General features: G+C 41.4%; 1 protein-coding gene across 3 annotated transcripts in view; it reads right to left on the bottom strand.

Moving 5' to 3' along the window:
* Positions 1 to 5,450: 5,450 nt before the first annotated feature.
* The window catches only part of LOC137346575 (E3 ubiquitin-protein ligase rififylin-like), a 129,662-nt gene continuing 115,679 nt past the window's right edge, over positions 5,451 to 19,433 (bottom strand). For all 3 annotated transcript variants that reach the window (XM_068010089.1, XM_068010091.1, XM_068010092.1), the window contains 2 exons: positions 18,956 to 19,169; positions 5,451 to 10,773 (listed from right to left, as the gene is read on the bottom strand). In XM_068010089.1, the coding sequence (XP_067866190.1) occupies positions 10,592 to 10,773; positions 18,956 to 19,169 (396 nt within the window). In that variant the 3' untranslated portion in view covers positions 5,451 to 10,591. The remainder of the gene's footprint in view (positions 10,774 to 18,955; positions 19,170 to 19,433) is intronic.

Raw genomic sequence — 19,433 nt, 5'->3', positions numbered from 1 at the left:
GCAGGTAGGGGGATCCTGAGTTCAGGAGTGGAGGAGCCTCAGCCTTTGACCTTATCCAACAGGTACGAGATACTTGCTCCCTGTGTGGATGAGGAAAAGGGCTGCAGGGAGGATGAGCCAACTGACCATGGCACCATGGTGCAGAAGGCCATTCAAGAGGGGGGAGCAAAAAGACAAGTGGTAGTTATAGGGGATTCTATAATTAGGGGGATAGATAGTATCCTTTGCAAGCCGGATCGGGAGTCCCACATGGTGTGTTGCCTGCCCGGTGTCAGGGTGCAGGACATCTCTGACCGGCTTGAAAGGATATTGGAGCGGGAAGGGGAGGATCCAGTTGTTGTGGTTCATGTTGGGATTAACAACCTAGGCAAGGCTAGGATGGAGGACCTGTTTGGGGATTATAAAGCACTAGGAGCGAAATTAAGGAACAGGTCCTCGAGGGTCATAATCTCCGGATTACTGCCCGAGCCACGTGCAAATTGGCTTAGGGATAAGAATATTAGGGAAGTAAACACGTGGCTAAGGGAGTGGTGTGGGAAAGAGGGGTTCCATTTCATGGGGCATTGGCATCAGTTTTGGAACCGGGGGGATCTGTACCGATGGGACGGTCTCCACCTGAACCGATCTGGAACCAGTGTTCTAGCGAAACGGATAAATAGGGTGGTCTCTAGGACTTTAAACTAGTGACTCGGGGGGAAGGGAAAGGGAAAACGACAGGGGAGTATGATGGTAAATAAAAAGGTAAGCAGCAGGTTAACATGTGTGCAGGAGGGTTTAAGTTCAAGGCAGACTATGAAAGAAGCAGAAAGGAAGGATAACTCAGGAGTTATTATTAGAGATGTTGGAAATCATGAGGGCAAGAAAGCTAGCATAAAGGCATTTTACCTGAATGCTTGTAGCATTCGTAACAAGGTTGATGAGTTAACGGCACAAATCATCGCGAATGAATATGATTTGGTAGCCATTACGGAGACATGGTTACAGGTTGGTCATGACTGGGTGTTAAATATCCAGGGGTACCAGACTATTCGGAAGGACAGATAGGAAGGTAAGGGAGGTGGTGTAGCTCTGATATTCAAGGACTTCAGGGCGGTGCTGAGAGATGATATAGGTTCTATGGAGAATGAGGTTGAATCCATTTGGGTGGAAATTAGAAACTCTAAGAAGAAAAAGTCATTGATAGGCGTAGTCTATAGGCCACCAAATAATATCACATTGGGCGGGCAATAAACAAAGAAATAACTAACTAATGCCTGTAAAAATGGTTCGGCAATTATCATGGGGGATTTTAATCTACATGTAGATTGGTCGAACCAGCTCAGTCAGGGTAGCCTTGAGGAGGGGTTCGTTGAGTGTATCTGTGATAGTTTTCTTGAACAGTATGTAATGGAACCGACAAGGGAGCGAGCTTTCCTAGATCTAGTCCTGTGTAATGAGACAGGAATAATTAATGACCTCATAGTTAGGGATCCTCTTGGAAGGAGTGATCACAGTATGGTTGAATTTAGAATACAGATGGAGAGTGTGAAGATAAAATCCAAAACCAGGGTCCTGCGCTTGAACAAGGGGGACTACAATAGAATGAGGGAGGACTTGGCTAGAGTAGACTGGAAACAAAGATTTTATGGTGGGACAGTTAACGAGCAGTGGAGGACTTTCAAAGCAATTTTTCAAAGTGCTCAGCAAAAGTATATTCCAGTGAAAAGGAAGGACTGGAAGAAAAGGGGTAATCTGCCATGGGTGTCTAAGGAAATAAGGGAGGCTATCAAATTGAAAGAGAAGGCATACAAAGTGGCCAAAAACAGCATGAATCTAGAAGATTGGGAAAACTTTAAAGGTCAACAGAAAGCCACAAAAAGAGCTATAAAGAAAAGTAAGATAGAACATGAGAAAAAACTAGCACAGAATATAAAGACAGATAGCAAAAGTTTCTATAAATATATAAAACGAAAAAGAGTGGCTAAAGTAAACGTTGGTCCTTTAGAGGATGAGAAGGGGAATTTAGTTATGGGATATGATGAAATGGCCGAGGCATTGAACAGGTATTTTGTATCGGTCTTCACAGTGGAGGACATTAATAACATGCCAGTAATTGACAAAGAGACGAACGTAGGTGAGGACCTGGAAACAATCATTATTACGGAAGAGGTAGTGTTGGGCAAGCTAATGGAGCTAAGGATTGATAAGTCCCCTGATGGAATGCATCCCAGGGTACTAAAAGAGATGGCGGGAGAAATAGCAGGTGCACTGGCGGTAATTTTCCAAAATTCGCTGGACTCTGGGGTAGTCCCAGCAGATTGGAAAACAGCAGATGTGACGCCACTGTTTAAAAAGGGAGGTAGACAAAAGATGGGGAATTACAGACCGGTTAGCTTAACCTCTGTAGTGGGGAAGATGCTAGAGTCTATTATCAAGGAAGAAATAGCAGGGCATCTCGATAGAAATTGTCCCGTTGGGCAGACGCAGCATGGGTTCATGAAGGGCAGGTCATGCTTGACAAATCTTTTGGAATTCTATGATGATATTACGAGCAAGGTGGACAATGGGGACCCAGTGGATGTGGTGTACCTAGATTTCCAAAAGGCCTTCGACAAGGTGCCGCACAAGAGGCTGCTGCATAAGATAAGGATGCATGGCGTTAGGGGTAAAGTATTAGCATGGATAGAGGATTGGTTGAGTAACAGGAAGCAGAGAGTGGGGATAAATGAGTGCTATTCTGGTTGACAATCAGTCACTAGTGGTGTGCCTCAGGGATCGGTGTTGGGACCGCAATTATTTACAATTTATATAGATGATTTGGAGTTGGGGACCACATGTAGGGTATCAAAGTTTGCAGATGACACTAAGATGAGTGGCAGAGCAAAGTGTGCAGATGACTGTGAAACTTTGCAGAGGAACATAGATACATTGAGTGAGTGGGCAAAGGTCTGGCAGATGGAATACAATGTTAATAAATGTGAAGTCATTCATTTTGGTAGGAGTAACAGTAAAAAGGATTATTACTTGAATGGTAAAAAGTTACAGCATGCTGCTATGCAGAGGGACCTGGGTGTCCTTGTGCCTGAATCGCAGAAGGTTGGTCTGCAGGTACAGCAAGTAATTAGGAAGGCAAATGGAATTTTGTCCTTCATTGCTAAAGGGATTGAGTTTAAAAGCAGAGAGGTTATGTTGCAGATGTATAAGGTACTGGTGAGGCTGCACCTGGAGTAGTGTGTGCAGTTTTGGTCTCCTTACTTGAGAAAGGATGTACTGGCACTGGAGAGGGTGCAGAGGAGGTTCACTAGGTTGATTCCGGAGCTGAGGGGGTTGGCTTATGAGGAGAGACTGAGTAGATTGGGATTATATTCATTGGAGTTCAGAAGAATGAGGGGGGGATCTTATAGAAACATATAAAATTATGAAGGGAATAGATAAGATACAAGTAGAGAGGATGTTTCCACTGGCAGGTGAAGCTAAGACAAGAGGGCATAGCCTCAAGATTAGAGGGAGCAGATTTAGGACTGAATTAAGAAGGAACTTCTTCACCCAGAGGGTTGTTAATCTATGGAATTCCTTGCCCAGTGAAGTAGTTGACGCTTCTTCAGTAAACGTTTTTAAAGCTAAGATAGATATCTTTTTGAACAATAAAGGAATTAAGGGATACGGTGAGAGCGCGGGTAAGTGGATCTGAGTCCACGAAAAGATCAGCCATGATCTTATTGAATCGAGGCTTATTGAATACAGGCTCGAGGGGCCGGACGGCCTACTCCTGCTCCTAGTTCTTATGATCTTATAAGAAGCAGCAACTCTCAGGAGTAATAGAAAGGTGCAGGTTCGGTTGCCTTTTGATACAACCATTTGGAGACTGCAATTCAAAGGGTGCATTCTCGTTACCATGGAAACAGCCACTGGGAGTGAGTATCAAGCAATACATTTGTTACAATTCAATTTTGAACTGGCTTTTTAGTTGAAGACAGTTTGTTCTAAGAGCACACAGACACAGACAGTTGGCATTAGCACCTGAAAAAAGAGCTCTTAGCCATTTAAATTGAAGGAATAGAATTTTAGTCTGTTTAATTATTATCTCTCAATTCTTAAAAAAAAAAGTCACGCCAAAACAGAGATCTCTGGTAATGTAAACCGAAGGAAGGGAAGTTAGACTGTGACAATCTTTTTATCCCTCAAAAACTCTAAAGTCAGATTGATTCTATGGAAAGTGTTCGCAAGTTGTTAATTGTTGAAATTCATCGCTGAAGGAGGAAGCATCACCTACTGCTGAAGTTAGACTATGGTCTGTTCTACCGTAGAAGAACCTTTTTCCCCCATCAGACGGCTGTGAGGACTTCAAGCAAAATTGGATTGTAAATTTGCAAGGACTCTAATTTGTTCTATTTTAAATGTTGTTTATATCTTCATAGTGTTTAAGAATTTAGTTCTTCTAATTAAAGAGTTAATTTGTTGATTTAAAGACACCTTTATTTATTTAGAGATATAGCACTGAAACAGGCCCTTTGGCCCACCGAGTCTGTGCCGACCAACAACCACCCATTTATACTAACCCTACAGTAATCCCATATTCCCTACCACCTACCTATTCTAGGGGCAATTTATAAAGGCCAATTTACCTATCAACCTGCAAGTCTTCGGCTGTGGGAGGAAACCAGAGCACCCAGCGAAAACCCACACTGTCACAGGGAGAACTTGAAAACTCCGCACAGGCAGTACCCAGAACCAAACCCGGGTCCCTGGAGCTGTGAGGCTGCGGTGCTAACCACTGCGCCGCCCTTTGGTTTGGTAAGCCTCATTCAGGGGGTTAATAGATGGTACAATTTGGCTGGGTCTTTCTTTAATTTGGAAACTTTTAAATGATATGTTAGGTGATCTGTGGAGCAACGGGATTGAATTAACAGTGCATTTCTCCCACTGCAATCAGAACTGTATATTTTGATTGGGAGCTTTGACTGGAGCAGTCAGTCGTAACAATAGCCAAGTACACCACACTCTCAGTAAGTAAGACTTACATTTTCCCCAGCTCTCCACTTGGAATAACTTGGAGTTCCATTGCTCAATGTGGGGAGTGCAGAGATAACCATCACTAAAAATGCAACACTACTTGCAAACGCCTGCTATTTAAGAGCAAGTCCGTGTTATCAGCTTCCCAGCCCAAACACAAATGAATTTTTAATCAAATACTGAACTCCACTTTGAATACACTCAACTCAACACCAGTGTATACTCAATGATTTAACTCAAAATATTCAACTATTATTTAAAAACGCTCACCTTATTTTGGTGATGGGGGCCTACTATTAGAAGGAAACAATCTGTCACCGTGCATAAACTGGTGGATTTCTAAAACTTCAAGACTTCTAAATCTATCAGATGAAATGACATGTGTATGTACAGCATCACTCTCTGCAGAAATGTTTTCAGAAACTCAATACATTAAAATTCCAAATGTACTTTTTATTGTTCAGAAAAATGAAATCTAAAATCATGTACAAGAAAGTTTATGCAGGCTTTAAAATTAGCTAAGGAGCTGATTCCAAGAATTATCCATATAATCAATATAAAATTTCTAGTTAGTCAAAATAGACAATATTTTCCAGTGTAGATAAATGATAGATTACCAAACTTCATCAGGTATAGAATAAATCATTACACCCTCATTTATAGTGTGATTTAGTTTACTCAGTGCTCGGCAGAACCATTCACTTCCTTCCCACACCACTAAAAAGGAAACAATAAAACCCCAAAATGAAAATAAATTTCATAAAAGCCACACTTACGATAGAAGAAATGAAGCATTTTATGCCTTATTTTTAATCTGCTCCTGACACAGTCAGTTGCCTTATGAAATAGAAAATGCAATCAATGCTGTTATAGTCAAGACTCTCATTAACATAATATTTAATAAACACAAAAATCTATCAATGCTTTAAACATTTTGAAACTATACATTCAACTAGAGATATGCATTTGCTATGAAAATATTCTTTGATCACCAGTCTTCACAGAACAAGCTTCACTTTCTATTTGATTTTTTGAAAATCACACCATCAATCATACTTTTGTAATAAAATGGCTTTAGTTTTATTACAAAATAAAGTGGAGAGAAAACAACTTTTAAATTGAAGGATCAATTTCAAATACCACATTCTTAATCTGGCCAGAAAATTAATTCATATTCTCGTGAGTCTCTTCACTCTTCATTTCCCCAAATTGACTTTCAAATTTGACAGTTATATTGGTAAATCTTAATTAATATTTCTTTTTTTAAAAAAAAAGTACAGAGAGGATTGCAAAAGAGTAACAAGAGCACAGTTACTCATTCTTTGCATATATTCTACTGAAGATACTTTGGTAGGAGAGCTGAAATGTGGTAAGTTTATTAAGCTTACAGCAGATCTTGGAATTCAGAAGGCAAATGGACAATGTAATATGGTGTTTCAGGATCAGGTAGTCTGTGAATTTTTCACAAAGCATTTGATTTAGATCGCCATTTTCAATAAAATCTGTTGATAAATTCACACCATTTCTTTGATACAGAAAATATGTAAGACACAAACAGGAAAGAAATTCTGGTCCACGGATACTGTTGGTTCAATATTCTCTTCCCACTACTGCTGTACAGGTTACAGTAATGGTGATACGACCAACAATAATAGTCCTGTTGCACCAAAAATAAATCACTGCAAATAACCAGTCAATTTTAAGTCACAATAAGCATGTCATTCCTCAGACTGCCAGAAAAGAATGTTAACATCTCCATTCCATCTCTGCTTCAAATGCTGCTTCCTTCCTGATGATGCACTGATTTTTGGTTTTCTCAAATGCAAGGGATTTGAAGTATTAGTACATGAAGTCACTTTGAGTATCAGTTTTTTGGCGAATAAATTAACATTACTAAATCAGTTTCCAATGAGATTTGGTTCGACAGCTGATTAACTCTTCATGCAGCTTTGAAGTCAATCCCAGCCCGCATACTTCATAGACCTGTGCTTAATAGCAGTGAATGATATAGTACAACAGTTACAGGTTGCTCACTTTTTCAGCTCAAAGTCCTTTATTGGAACCATTACGCTTTTGATGAAATCTTACTTCATCCATCTATAGATTTTCAGTGAGGTTAAGTAACAGATTGTCAAAGATGAAGACATGTGCTACTTGCAATATATTTTGCGTTCTCACACTGGTCTAAAACATACATTGTGGGACCTCCAATCCTTAGACTATTCACACAATCTCCAATACCTAATGATGGCATAGTACAACTTGATCAAAATATTTCCTCATTTTATACATGAAAATAATTGTCTGAACAGATATTTTCAGAATTTCAGGAAAAGCATCAAGTTTTCTTTTAAACCAGCACAGAACTAATAAAATATCATTGACCTGAAATGTTAACTCTATTTCTTTCTCCACAGATGCTGCCTGCTCTGCTGAGTATTTCCAGCATTTTCTGATGTTTTTTCAGAGCTCCCTTGCTGCGCGGCTGCTCTGATAACTTCATCCAGAGAGAGTACCACCAGACACTTACAGCAGCTTTTAGGCAATGCTCTGGGGGATTGGTGGGGGCAGGAGGGGGGGGCGGTGGGGGTGGGTGGAGGTGGTGGGAAGCCTGCCAGCTTTAAAGTCACTGGACCTAGGGCACAGCACTGCAGGCTGGGGAACCTGCACTGTGTGATTTCCAGGTTGGTTTGAAAATGAAGTTCCTACTGTCAACTACGAGCCTCTCAGTGGACACATTGAGTTGGTGAGATCACTGGTGTGGCCTAAATAAAAAAAGAAAATTGACTCGGACTATTCGTCTTTAAAATGGAAAGGAGTTACATAATTACACTCCTGAGACTTTCCTTCCCCTTTAAGGGGTTGCATCAATTCCCTATAAAGCAGCTGGGCCTGCAGAACCAATAATGATACTGCTCTTTTTCTTTCCATCCTGTGCATAAAAAACCTTTTAGCTTCCCCACCATTACTGAACATTGAAAGCAACGTGTAAGGCACTTCAGGCAACACAGCTTTTGTCAGCTTTTTCCTTTGGAAGTACAGAGGATGTTGGGGTGTATAGGGGGTAATAAGTCAATTCTCCCAAACATCCTGTCCACTTTCTCGGAGGTGTGTAAACAACATCAGAATCTTTATCACATAAAATATGTAAATCACATTAGAAAAATGAAGCACAAGAATAGCACATACAGAATCAGAAGGGCAAAAGGTAAATTCATCTTGATACAAACACAGTAATTCTTCAATGATGCCCCGATTTGCAAAACGCGAACTTCAGAGGAGTTAAATGGAGAGTCATAGATCTCATAGCACAGAAAGGGTGAAGATGTGAATATCCATGGAAGAACAAACAAAAAGGATGCCCTCTTGGCCTAACTAAGCCATTGCTGACATAATGTGTACAACACAAACAGGGCTTATGTGGGAAAAGGATATAGTTTCCAACATTTTAGAAACAGGAGATATTTTTTACCCATGTGGAAAGTCTCTTACAGAATACTCTTTTTGCAGACACATGGCAGGCATATATGGAAGAGGTGGTTGGTGCTAACATGCATTTTTCCTGGATTTTTGAACTTTATATGAAGGGATTATAGTCAGATTGAGGTGGAATCCAGGAATCACATTTTGGTCTAAGGATAACAAGACTCTTCAAATGTTTGCATCAATGTAAACACAATAACAAAGACTTCAGTTGACATGCCTCCCGCATTAGTTACTGCTTTCAAAATGCAAGTAGCACCATTTCAAATATAGGCATAGTCAGTTTATACAGTTAAAACAAAGCCTGTGCTAGAGAACAGCTTTAAATGGGGTGGATGTAGTTTGACAAAAATGTGGCAGGGAACAGCTTTCAATCCTGAGAAAAAGAGGGAAACAGTAAACATGTCTTTGCAGATGGACAAAGACTGCAATGTTCCATCATTTGAACAGCCACAGGTACAATATAATTAACAGATATAAAGATTTAACAGGTTGATTAGAATACAAATATTAGTACACTAAAATGTTTACACGTTAAAAACATAATTGGCAAAATAAGTACAGATTGTACAGATAAGACTACTTCAAGGCACAACAGATTCTAAAGTTCTTCAATAAAATCCACTTCAAATGGTGCATTTGGTGTCAAGAATTTTCCTTTGGTTATGAGGGCGAGGGGAAATGAGGAATAAAGGGTTATAGGGGAAAATATTGGTAGAAATTTAAGATCAAACGATGATGGTGTAGGACGGTCAAAAATGGAAAACCAGTAGCTACAAGGCAACAGAATAGATAAAAGATACGAAAGTGCTGGCATCAACCACTTAATTTGGAAGGGCGGTAGTGAGAAATCGGTCAATCTTTAACATTTTAACAGAATGCACAATGTTACATTGTTTGACCTTTAACTTGCTTAATACTCTTGTAAACATTGACATGCAATTATTGCACTGTAGACACCAATGCAAAGGTAAAGATCAACAGACTGGATTTAAAATGACAAACTTGTATTTACTTTTTAAATTGCGCATATCTATTGATCTTTAAACATATTCATTCGATCTATGCAGTACAGGAAAGCAGGAAGATTTAGATAGCACAGAACTGTATAAATGATATGGAGCCATGTTTAATTTGAAGGTTTGGAGTACAATAAAAGATGATGGTGCATTTTATCAACCCAGTTTGACCTACACATGTATACGCAACTGCTAACCAAGGACTGGTTTTGCCTGATGACTGTCAAATGCATTTTAGAAAGTCTCTTGCCTATAAGTAATAATATATCTGGCATTTCATTCGGTGGTTTTAGGTTTAAATACTGAACTAAACGGACAGATGGCAGAAACAAGTTTCACCCAGAATTGAAAGATCCTCATTCGTTCTACTTGCATTTTGACAATCAGCATGATGGCCATCTACCAGTACTTGCTCATTTTAGTGCAGTTCCATTTCTGCTCTTTTATTTTCCCACAGATATGTTTCTATTGTAGATCTATTGATAGTCCCCTCCCCCCTCCAAGTACCAGTAAAAACAAATTGCACTATTTCTAAAGTGTCGGCAGTCATTCTGATAAAATCTGAATGATCAAAACATAGATACAAAATCCTTCAAAATACTAATTTATCCCAAATAGAAACTAGTTTATATCCAATAATCTCCCTTTTGCTCCCCTGACCCCAGATTAGCAACCTGCTCTCACTTCTGTCAACTCATCTCTCATTTTCAAAACTGGTCACCTGCTAAACCCTACATGTTGTTCCATAGAGTGGCAGAAGATCACTGATTTCTAGCTGAATTTTTTTTTTGTTTTGGGCTTTCTTGTACTTTGCCTTCCAATCCCATTTCTTTCATTCATTTCTACCTTACTTTCTACAGTGGAAGGAGTTATAGTTGTATAGTCACCCTTTCAACATACCCAAGGTAAATGATATGCTTTATGTAAAACATTCTAGACGATTAAATAGTGTTTTAATTGAGTGAAGTAGAAAGGTGTTAACTGATTTACTAGTAGTATGGGTGGGCAGATATGTTTAAATAAGCAGCATGGGGTCTGGGTTGTGAAAATGCACATCTCCAATCATTCTAATATTATTTCACAGTAGTTGCAATTAATCAAGATTTGAAGACATGTACAGCCCGTATGACAAACTGCCTGCAGATGGGGCACTCACTCATGCGCTTTCCACACTTAGTACATGTGACCATATGGCCACACTCCAGCAATACACAGTCAATTGGAGAGTCCATGCATATTTTACAGAGATTTTCATCAACACCTGACGGTTCATTCCCACCTACATAAAATAAAAACAACAATTAATGGAAAATGCCTCTACTATGAGGCAGGCTACAGTTATGCAACAGCAAACTGGTTAAGGTCCAAAACATAGGGCTGGATTCTGCGTTGCGGTGGCTGCCCTTACCCCCCCCACCCCGCAAAGTTCAGAACCTTTTACCTTTACCCCTTCCCATCATCCACTAGACCAATCAAGTAAGTTTGACCCTGTAGCACCCCCCAACCCAGCGCTGACAAAATTACCTCCTCCCCCCTCCCCACAGGTGTCACGCCTCGTTTCTCCGGACGGGGATCCGAACACACATCAGTATCAGCCACCAGATGAAGATCGTGGCGGCACATCAGGAGGTGACGGCAACTTCATTAATGCAGGTAAGTTAATTATTTTACATATTTAAATTGAAGTCCCGTCGCCAGGCGACGGAGGGGCGCCACGAGGCCTCACCGCCACTGGCAACATCGGTACAGGCCCTACTGGCGTCAAGGTGCGTGGTGGGCCTCATCCAGGGCAATCTTCATGCCCACCACCCCTCCCTCATGGATGCCGATGTCAAGGCCGCTATAAAATCCATCCCATAATCTTGGATTTGTGGGGTCAAGCTGAGAACGTCAGTGCTGGAGAATGACATACTTCCTATTTTTAAGCACTCAGTTCTCACCCACACTCAGCATTAACAAATGATGTGCCTGGGAGGTGGATGGAACTCTGCACGTGTTAAAGCAAGCAAGCAGAGTGCTACTTTGTCACCGATCTCAGTCGGACATATAATTCCAGTCTGTTGACTGAACATCACACATCAGATGTAACGTAAACCCAGCCAAAAAGTACAGTCAAGTTTCAGGCTTTTTGAGTGCATCAAAAAAAGCCATGAGAGACTGTTCAATGCAGATATTTCACCTGAGCTTTCACATCCAGGCTCTGGGTTTTAAATCAGCCAACTTAATGGGATAAAAGTAACATTTCTCTCTAAGTAACAAGAAGTCCAGCTCGACGGAGTCCTGCAAGATAGAGCGCTTAACTTGGGAATTTGGTAAGTGTGGGAATTCGGTGCAGTAGTGAGGAAGGAGGTGTTGATCAGTTATTTTACAAAACAAAGAGTGATCCAAGCGAGGGAGCCAAAGACAGTCAGACCTGAGAGCTGAAGCCCAGAGGCATTAATTAGGTGAGCAGGTAGGTGATTGGTTGGTCAGTTTTAAGTTTTTTTTTCTCTTTCTAAACTTGGGTAGTTGTTTAAACTGGTACTGGGGAGACATAAGTATTGTATTAACTTTGTAGCTTAACTAGTTAAACTACTTAATAATAGCTACAAATCATTCAGTGATATTTCTAAGCTTGAAACCCAATTAGCTAAGTAAAACACAATAAAATGGCAGGGGAGGTGATGCGTGGCAGCGCAGCATGTGGGAATTGGTGGACACCAGTGAGATCCACAGCCAACACATCTGCAGTAACTGTCTGCAGGTCAAGGAACTTCGGCTCAAGTTGAGGAGCTGGAGTTGGAGATTTGGACACTGTGATACGTCAGGAAGGAGGGGGAAAGTTACCTGGACACACTGTTCCAGGAGGCAGTCATATCCCTTAGGTTAGGTACTTCAGATATGGTCCGTTCTGAGGGACACGAGGGTGTGACTATGAGTGAGGCAGGTATTTTGTTTGTTCGTTTATGGGATGTGGGCGTCCTGGCTAGGCCAGCATTTTATTGCCCATCCCCAATTGCCCTTGAGAATGTGGTGGAAAGTTGTCTTTCTCAACCACTGCAATCCTTGGAGTTTAGATGCACCAACAGTGCTGTTAGGAAGGGAGTTCCAGGTTTTTCACCCAGCGACAGTGAAGGAACGGTGATATAGTTCCAAGCCTTCACACTGAGGATACCCTCCATCGTGTTGTGTGGCACTATCACCGTGCTAAATGGGATAGATTTCAAACAGATCTAGCAATGCAAAACTGGGCATCCATGAGGCACTGTGGGCCATCAGCAGCAGCAGAATTGTATTCAACCACAATCTGTAACCTCATGGCCCGGCATATCCCCCACTCTACCATTACCATCAAGCCAGGAGACCAACCCTGGTTCAATGAAGAGTGCCGGAGGGCATGTCAGGAGCAGCACCAGGCACACCTCAAAATGAGGTGCCAACCTGGTGAAGCTACCACACAGGGCTATCTGCGTGCCAAACTGCGTAAGCAGCATGCGATAGACAGAGCTAAGTGGTCCCATAACCAACGGATCAGATCTAAGCTCTGCAGTCCTGCCACATCCAGCCGTGAATGCTGGTGGACAATTAAACAACTAACTGGAGGAGGTGGCTCCACAAATATCCCCATCCTCAATGATGGGGGAGCCCAGCACATCAGTGTGAAAGATAACGCTGAAGCATTTGCAACAATCTTCAGCCAGAAGTGCCGAGTTGATGATCCATCTCGGCCTCCTCCTGAGGTCCCCAGCATCACAGATCCCGGTCTTCAGCCAATTCGATTCACTCCACGTGATATCAAGAAATGAAAGAAGGCACTGGATACTGCAAAGGCTATGAGCCCTGACAATATTCCAGCAATAGTACTGAAGACCTGTGCTCCAGAACGTGCGGCGCCCCTAGCCAAGCTGTTCCAGTACAGGCGGGCCGGGGGGCACGAGAGAGACGGGGGGCGGGCGTGAGAGAGACAGGCAGAGGGCGCGAGAGAGACAAGCTCTCTTCTTCCAAGTTCAGTTGCAATCTGCAGTCTGACCCAAGCTGTCCTGTGAGCAGTTCAAAACCAGACCTGGGCCAGCAGGTGACTTGCTGTTTAAACAAATTCCTGTGTTTGTGGATTCTCCACCTTGGCAGACATCCTGGAATGCTGGCTCTCTTACACCTTCAATGTCTGGTGATCAAAATCCATTCAGGTTCAATGGATCAGGGAGAAATTCTTCTGTCTCTCCAAGCACTGTCTCTTAGTATGCAAATGTTTTTCCAGCCACTGCTGATCTCTTTAAACAAGTCATCTTTTCACTCCAGCAACAGTTTAAATTAATTTTCATATTACAAAATTAATATGCCTCAGTCTTGGCAGGTGGCGGGGGGGGGAGGGGGGTGCGGTCTGCATGACACAATGGAGGAGCCTCAGTCCTTGCACTTATGCAACATGTTTGAGGTTCTTGGAGATTGTGTGGTCAAGAGCAGGGACTACAGGGAACATGTGCAAACTGACCATAGCACCGTGATGCAGGGGGCCGTTCAAGTTTGGGGGGGGCAACTAAAAAAGGAATGTAGCAGAAGTGAGCGATAGTATAGTTTGGTGGGGGGATAGATACTGTTCTCTGCAGCTGAGAGTGCGTGTCCCGAAATCTGTGTTGCCTGCCCGGTGTAAGGGCTAAGGACAACTCCTCAGGACTGAGAGCAATCTGGAGTGGGAGGGGAAGGATCCAGTTGTCGTGGTCGATGTAGGTACCAACGACATAGGTAAGTCTAAGAAAGAGATTCTGCTGAGGAAGTATGTGCTGCTAGGGGCTAAATTAAAAAGCAGAATCACAAAGATAATAATGTCTGGATTACTACCTGAGCCACAAGCAAATTGGCATAGGGTCATAGAGTCATAGGATTATACAGCACAGAAACAGGCCCTTCAGCCCATTTGCATGGCTCAAAGATTGGTGTGGGAGAAATGTGTTTCAATTAATGGGGCACTGGCACCAGTACCGGGGAAAAGTGGGAGCTGTCCCATTGGTTCAGGCTTCTCTTGAACTGCGCTGGGACCAGTGTCCTGGTGAATCGTATAACTGGGGCTGTAGAGAGAACTTTAAACTAAATAGTGAGGGTGGGGAAGAAGGGTTCAAGTGAGGAGAAATTTAGAAAGTTAATGAGAAAGGACATGGCAATATTGCACAGTAGTGATATGGGTAATGATAACCAGAGTGTAACAGGAAAGTACAGAGTGTACAAACATAAGAGTTCATCAGCCAATAAGGTCAGAGTAGGGAAAAATGTTAAAAAAAGACCAAATTAAAGGCTCTTTATCTAAATACACACAGCGTTCATAACAAGGATGATGAATTGACAAGTAGAACAATATGATAACCATCACAGAAATGTGGGTGCAAGGTGACCAAGGCTAGGAACTGATATTCAAAGGTATTTGACTTTTCGGAAGGATAGGAAGAAAGGAAAAGGAGATGGGGTAGCTCTGTTAATAAAGGATGAGATCAGTACAGTACGAGCAATTAATTTGGCTCAGAAGATCAAGATGTAGAATCAGTTTGAGTGGAGTTAAGAAATAGCAAAGGAAAAAAGTCGCTGGTGGGAGTAATTTATAGGCTCCCTTACAGGAGATACACTGTAGGACAGGGTATAAATCAAGAAATAATAGGGGCTTGTAGGAAAGGTACTGCAATAATCGTGAACTATTTTAATCTTCATATTGATTGGACAAATTAAATTGACAAAAGCAGCCTGGAAGATGAGTTCATGGAGTGTATTAGAGACTGTTTCTTAGAACAATACATCTGGAACCAACCCAGGAGAAGGCAATTTTATATCTGGTAATGTGTAATAAGATAGGATTAATTAATGACTTCATAGTAAAGGATCCTCTACATAAGGATCCATAACTACATACATAGTTTAAAGTTCTCTCTACAGCCCCAGTTATACGATTCACCAGGATCATAACATGACAGAATTTCACATTCAATTTCAGGGTGAGAAATTTGGGTCTTAAACTGAAATAAAGACAATTACAAGGGTATGAAGAGAGTTAGCTAAAGCAAGCTGGGCAAATAAGTTAATAGTTAAAATAGTAGAGAAGCAGCAGCAGACATTTAAGTAGGCAACTCTCAAAGATATATTCCATTGAGAAAGATACATCATCTGTGGCTAACTAAGGAACTTAAGAATGGTGCCAAATAAGCAGGTTATGTTGAAGTTATACAAGAGCAAGGAGGTTATGTTGAACTTGTATAAGACACTAGTTCGGCCTCAGCTGGAGTATTGCATCCAGTTCTGGGCACCACACTTTGGGAAGGATGTGAAGGTGTTAGAAAGGGTGCAGAAAAGATTCACGAGAATAGTTCTAGGGATGAGGAACTTCAGTTATGAAGACAGACTGGAGAAGTTGGGGCTGTTTTCCTTGGAGAAGAGAAGACTGAGAGGAGATTTGATAGATGTATTCAAAACCATAAGTTGTCTGGACAGAATAGATAGGCAGAAACTGTTCCCACTCGTGAAAGGATGGAGAATGAGAGAGCAGAGATTTGAAGTAATTGGTAAAAAAAGCAAAGCGACATGAGAAAAAGCTTTTTCATGCAGCGAGTGGTTAAGATCTGGAATGCGCTGCCTGAGAACATGGTGGAGGCAGGTTCAATTGAAGCATTCAAAAGGGAATTAGACAGTTTGTATGAAAAGGAAGAATATGAAGGGCTACGGGGAGAAGGCGGGGGAATGGCACTAAGTGAAATACTGATTAGGAGAGCCGGTGCAGACAAGATGGGCCGAATGACCTCCTTCTGCGCTGTATCGACTCAGTGAATTCTGTGATTGAAAGAAAAAGCGTGCAATGCTGCAAAGATTAGTGGTAGGCCAGAAGATTGGGAAAATATTTAGAAACCAGCAAATGATGAATAAAAACAGAAGTAATTAGAGTATGAGAGTAAACTAGCAAGAAATACAAAAAAAGACAGTAAGAGCTTCTACAAATATATAAAAAGGAAAAGAATAGCTAAAGTAAGCGTTGATCCCTTACAGGATGAGACTGGGGAATTAATAATGGGAAACACGGGAATGGCAGAGACTTTGAACAAGTATTTTGTACCTGTCTTCATGGAAGACGACGAAAAGCATCCCAAGAGTATATATAGAAGTAGGGAAGTCTTGCTACAACTGCACAGGGCATTGGTGAGACCGCATCGAGAGTACTGCAGACAGTTTTGATCGCCATACTTAAGTAGGGATATACTTGCATTGGAAGCAGTTCAGAGAAGGTTCACTGGGCTGATTCTTGGCATGAAGGGGTTGTCTTATGGAGGAAAGATTAAGCAAGTTGGACCTATCCTTATTGGAGTTTAGAAGAATGAGAGGGGATCTCATTGAAACACAAGATTCTGATGAGGCTTGACAGAGTAGATGCTGAGAGGATTTTTCTCCTGATGGGGGAAATCTGGAACCGGGGGAACAGTTTAAAAATAAGCGGTATCCTTTTCAAGACAGAGATGAGGAGGAATTTCTTTTCTCAGAGGGCTGTTAATCTTTGGAATTCTCTTCCCCAGAGAGCAGTGGAGGCTGGGTCATTGAACATATTCAGGGCTGTGCTTGACAGATTTTTGATCTGCAAGGGAATCAAGGGTTGGGGGGCGGGAGGTGGGGGGGGGAGGTGGGTGGGGGCAGGTAGGAAAATGGAGTTAAGGCTGTTATGAACGCTAGGCTTTGTAGCATGATTATGTTTTAAAAACTGTGATTTTTAATGTACTTTAAAATGGAGTCAGAGAAATCAGATGATCTCACATCAACTCTACTTAAAGACAAGAAAGGGATCTTGGTTACCAGAACAACAAAGAACCCAAATCAAAGACCTTCTTGAAAAGCAGAGACTGCAGGGGTATTACACTTGTAGAATAATGGGGTTCATCATCTCAGACTTTCAGATACTAAACAAGGATTCAGTAGTTATGAAAATGTAAAGAATTACAGTTGCTAACATCTGGAAACAATGGAAAGCCCAGGTGGCTGTACTATAGCCAGACATGTGGACTTTGCATATTGGAAAAGAAAACTAGTTATTGACTTTTGATTCCAAATAAATTTAACAGATTTTCAGAAAGCAGGAAAGTTGTAAAAAAGACCACCAGTGGTGGCAGCCTCGGAGAGGAGAGAGAGGGAACACCTGCTCTCAGAAGACTGACACAGCGAAAGGCTGTGAAGACTTGAACCTGTTTTGAAAGCTGAGGTTTGCGGAGAAGTAGAAGATCAAGAAGATTGCCAGAGTTTGCCTCATTCACAGAAGCCCAGGTCGAAAGTGTTTGGAAGAATTAAGCAAAGAGGACAGTGACTTTGGAGAAAGGTCTGGGAGATCCAACCCATTACAACTGGGAGGGGTTTGGGACTTTCAGCTGCAAAGATTTCGTCATCAAGGGAGGACTGTGTATCGTATAAATGTGGTGTGAGGTTTTTGAAGGCTTTTAATAAGTGAAGAAAATACCTTTCTCTGTAATTCAGGGCATCAGCTACTTACAAAGTACTATTTAGTTAATGGGGATTTCTTTTAGCTTAGTTGTTATAATAAAAATCTTAAAATGTAAAATTTTGTCGTGTAATTTTTTAAATTGGCCTGGGGAGTTCATATCTTGTGCTTTAATGTTAACGGTATCACTGAGGTCGTTAACAAAGGCCACAATCAGATCAGCCATGATCTTTATCTTATTGAATGGTGGAACAGTCTCCAAGGGCCAAATGGTCTACACCTGCTCCTATTTCTTATGATCTTTTGACTTATGACCTTACAATGGCTACAGGTCCTAAAGTAAAACAAGTCTGCACAGTTTCAACGAAACAGCCCATAATTCAACACTGAGCGGGCTGCTTTGTCCTGGATGGTGTCGAGCTTCTTGAGTGTTATTGGAGCTGCACCCATCCAGGCAAGTGGAGAGTATTCCATCACACTCCTGTCTTGTGCCTTGTAGATGGTGGACAGGCATTGGGGAATCAGGAGGTGAGTTGCTTGCCACTTTTAAACAAATTTTGGATGCAAAATCCAGAAAATAATCAACTCCCCAGCACAAAATCCCTTACTTGGAAACACAAAATTTAACCAGTAAAGTTAGAACATATAAACTAGAACAGCTGCTGTAGAATATCTACTTTAGGTATTCTACCTCCTCCAAAATAATCCTGATCACTTTAACTATTTATGCACAATGGGTTGATGGGGTTAGAAGAAGAGTGGCTCGAGTAGCTTATAAACATTGAAGTGGACTCGCTCAGCTGAATGCCCGGTTTCTGTGCTACTATTCATGGGATACATACTATAGCATACAATGACCATTCTCAAGTGTCTCTTAAAAGCTACAAAGTGAAAATAATGCAGATTCTTACTGCATTGTGTTCTGGATTTAGCAATTGTAAGAAAAGTTAGGAGGAAAAAAACTACATAGCAATCAATGGAATTAAATAATAAAGACAGTTATCTGATTATATATATGGAATTTTCTTACCCTGATTCTGAAGGTCCTTTTGTTCATTGTACAGCCTTGTCACTCTCTCCATTAGCTCCCACTTTTCACAACACCCTTTGTAATTTACAAAATTGCGTGCTAGTATTTCTTTTAGCTGACGCACTGTGAGAGCTTCAATGTCTTCAACGCGAGTCAAGTCTGATAGAGAAGCTCGGTGCCGGCCTGGGGCAACTATCTCCTCTGAATCAATGGACTAGGGCAAACAAAACCAAATGAACAGTATTAGTGATTATAGATAGGCAGATATGGAGTTTACAGTATCATGCAAAAACAGCTAATCGTTTAATCCACACACTAGATGCAAAGGACAGAGTGACAGTGTAACACACTGATGCACTGAAATTTTACATACTACGAAAAGTTCTCCAAATTCGACCAACAAAATTTTATAGATTTCTAATTTGGGAGGAAGAAATTGCCAAAAAGTGCATTTTTTTCCCTACTATTATCAGAACAC

This window comes from Heterodontus francisci, chromosome 30 (genome assembly GCF_036365525.1).
Source record: "Heterodontus francisci isolate sHetFra1 chromosome 30, sHetFra1.hap1, whole genome shotgun sequence".
NCBI lineage: Eukaryota > Metazoa > Chordata > Chondrichthyes > Heterodontiformes > Heterodontidae > Heterodontus > Heterodontus francisci.
The sequence above is the reverse complement of the archived record's forward strand: the minus strand, read 5'-3'. Positions and strand labels throughout refer to the sequence as shown.